Source organism: Octopus bimaculoides, chromosome 5 (assembly GCF_001194135.2).
Source record: "Octopus bimaculoides isolate UCB-OBI-ISO-001 chromosome 5, ASM119413v2, whole genome shotgun sequence".
NCBI lineage: Eukaryota > Metazoa > Mollusca > Cephalopoda > Octopoda > Octopodidae > Octopus > Octopus bimaculoides.
The window spans coordinates 9,919,028-9,922,341 of NC_068985.1; the positions used below are offsets into that span (position 1 = coordinate 9,919,028).

A 3,314-nucleotide genomic window follows, 5' to 3' on the forward strand; every position below is an offset into this window, starting at 1 on the left:
ACACACACACACACACACACACACACATAAAAGGTTATGTAAAAAAAAAAAATTCATAAGACTCTTTTCTTTTATCTTCCGTATTTGTCTTTGGTAATTATTGGTATTCCAAATTTCAGATCCGTGGAAGCAAAAGCAAAGCTCAACACGACAAAGTTCTTGTGAATTGTCAGTACAGTATGGCAACGTTCAGCACTGGAGAAAGGAAGCGAAGACCTCGTGGTGACCGCAAATCACAAGAAATGACCCTCTACCTTCAGCAAACGTTCAATGCAGCCATTATGACTTCATTTTATCCTCGGTCACAAATTGACATCTATGTTGAGGTATTTATTTTCTCTTACTCTGTGATTGCTCTCAGTAACTGGGAGACTTCTATGTTGGGCCATTGCATTAAAATAGATTTCTGTCGATTATATTGACTGCTGTACCTTTTACTGGTGCATATTTCAGTGCTTGTCTGGAAAATTCACTGTGTAGATGATAATAGTAAAACGTATAGTACCAGCAATTTTTTAAATAAAAAAAAGAGAGAATGATAGGTTTTGTGACAGCATTAAATAAACAAGTCTTTATTCAATGTCTAACATTAAACAAAATCGTGATGAGGTCATTTAAAGCGAAATTTCTTAGGGCCAATTTTCTTACTGCAAAAGTGTTCACAGTGAAATTTCCTGTAACCGTTTTAGTGAAATATTAAAGGAGGAAAAACTAATATTTAGCATACAAAGGGAGATAATTCAGGAAAAATATAAATACCACGATTTTAGTAATATATACACAGTCCTTTTTCTTATAGACACATTCTTCGTTTCCTATATATACATCTTATATATAGACAGTCCTCTTTTCCTATATACACATCTCATATATACACAGTCCTTTTTCTTATATACACATCTTATATATACGCATTCTTCGTTTCCTATATATATACATCTCATATATACACAGTCCTCTTTTCCTGTATATACATTTTATACATACACAGTCCACTTTTCCTATATTTACATCTTATATATACACAGTCCTCTTTTCCTATATATACACCTTATATATACATGGTCCTCTTTTCCTATATACACATCTTATGTATACACAATCCTGTTTTCGTGTTTTTTTATTGCTGTTGTTGTTATTACTATTATTATTTTTAAAGATTGTGAATTAGCAGAATCCTGAGACCCTTTTGTCTTGTAAGGTACTTGGTGATAGTACCACATAAAAAGTGCCAGTGCTGGTGCCATGTGAAAAGCACCCTGTACACTCTGTAAAGTGGATGGCATTAGGAAGGCCATCCAGCTGGCAATGAAGCTTGGTATGGCCCCTGTCCTTGCCTGCTCCTGTCAAACCATCCAACCCATGCCGGCATGGAAAACGGATGTTAGATGATGATAATGATGATGATCTGCTTTTTAATGAAGTGGTCTTTGGTTCAGTCCTTCTGCATGTCACCTTGGGCAAGTGTCTTCTATTATAGCACCCAACCAACTAAAGCCCTGTGCGTGGACATGGTACACGGAAACTGAAAGAAGCCCATTTGATATGTATATATATATATATATTTATGGGCACAGGTGTGGCTGTGAGGTAAGAATTTGCTTCCAAACCACATGGTTCCAGGTTCAGTCTTACTGCATGACACCTTGGTCAATCTTCTTCCTCTATAGCCTTGGGCTGACCAAAGCCTTGTGAGTGGATTTGGTAGATGGAAACTGAATGAAACCTGTCGTGTATATGCACATGTGTGTGTGTGTTCTATACTGACATGAGTTAGGTGAATCCTAGGAATGTGGGGTAGTTATGACAACTGACATAACTGCTTAAAAAGATTTTCCCTGAGTTATTCTAGTTTATAAGAGTTTATTAGTTAATTAGTGAAATGGGTTAAAGAAATTATGTTGATGTCTGTTTAGAGTTACTGATAGTATTACACTGAGATGGTTTAATATGCAAGTTACTTTGAGTTTTACTGGCATTCCATCTGTTATGATGTGTGTTCCAGTTGATCCGATCAATGGAGGAGCCTGCCTGTGTAATTACTGTGCCATGTGACTGAGCACTCAACAGATGCGCGTATCATTAACATAATTTTCAGAGAGATTCAGCGTGACACAGAATAAGACAAGCCTGGCCCTTTGAAATACGGGCACTGCTCATTGTTACCAGCTGACTTGGACTGGAGCGACATGGCAGGATCGTTAGCACGCCGGGCGAAATGCTTAGCAGTATTTCGTCTGTCGTTACGTTCTGAGTTCAAATTCCACCAAGGTTGACTTTGCCTTTCATCCATTTGGGGGGTCGATAAATTAAGTACTGGGATCAATCTAATCGACTGATCCCCTCCGCCAAAAAATTTCGAACCTTGTTCCTAGAGGAGAAAAGAATATTTCTGTAAACTAAGGTGATGAGCTGGCAGAAACGTTAGCATGCCGGGCGAATTCAAATTCCTTTGAGGTTGACTTTGCCTTTCATCCTTTCAAGTTGATAAATTAAGTACCAGTTGCATACTGGGGTTGATCCAATTGACTGGCCCGCTCCACTCCTCCCAAACTTTTGGGCCTTGTGCCTAGAGTAGAAAAGAATGTGTTCATTAGTACTCAGGTATTACTGTATACCTTTGCTAGTTTATATTTTGAGATATCTAGCTATCACTAATGCTTGTATTCCCATCAAAGACTGCCCCCTTCCCCAAATACCGCTAAGCATCAAAGACTATGTATGTGCCTGCTCAGCTAGTTTTGTTAAAATGAGACCCCTTCCCTGGTAGATATGAGCTATCTAGAGGAGTCGTCTGGCATTCCTGAATTGATCACAGCCATTCTACCTCAATCAGAGGAGGTGGTACTGCTAGAGATGAACTCTCGTCTGCCTGAAGACAACTTGAAGAAAGTTGCAATTATTATTCCAATTTATTATTTTTGCTTTTCTTCTTCTTCAGGTGTTGCAATCAGATGGTGGTAATTACTGTGCATGTGTGAACGCAGCTACCCTAGCTATCATCGACGCTGGTATTCCCATCAAAGACTATGTATGTGCCTGCTCAGCTGGTTTTGTTAACGAGACCCCACTGGTAGATATGAGCTATCTAGAGGAGTCGTCTGGCATTCCTGAACTGATCACAGCCATTCTACCTCAATCGGAGGAGGTGGTACTGCTAGAGATGAACTCTCGTCTACATGAAGACAACTTGAAGAAAGTTCTTAACCAAGCTACCAAAGGTTGTAAAGACATTTACCAAATCCTTAACGAAGCTGTACGGCATCACTTACAAGATGTTGTTCTTTCTGTTGGAATAAATAATGATTAATTTA

At 38.7% G+C, this 3,314-nt stretch overlaps 1 protein-coding gene across 1 annotated transcript in view; it reads left to right on the forward strand.

Moving 5' to 3' along the window:
- Nucleotides 1-3,314, forward strand: part of LOC106879058 (exosome complex component RRP41) — an 8,057-nt gene extending 4,743 nt beyond the window's left edge. Inside the window, exons 2-3 of the mRNA XM_014928486.2 lie at nt 120-326; nt 2,942-3,314. Of these exons, the coding sequence (XP_014783972.1) occupies nt 120-326; nt 2,942-3,310 (576 nt within the window). The 3' untranslated portion in view covers nt 3,311-3,314. The remainder of the gene's footprint in view (nt 1-119; nt 327-2,941) is intronic.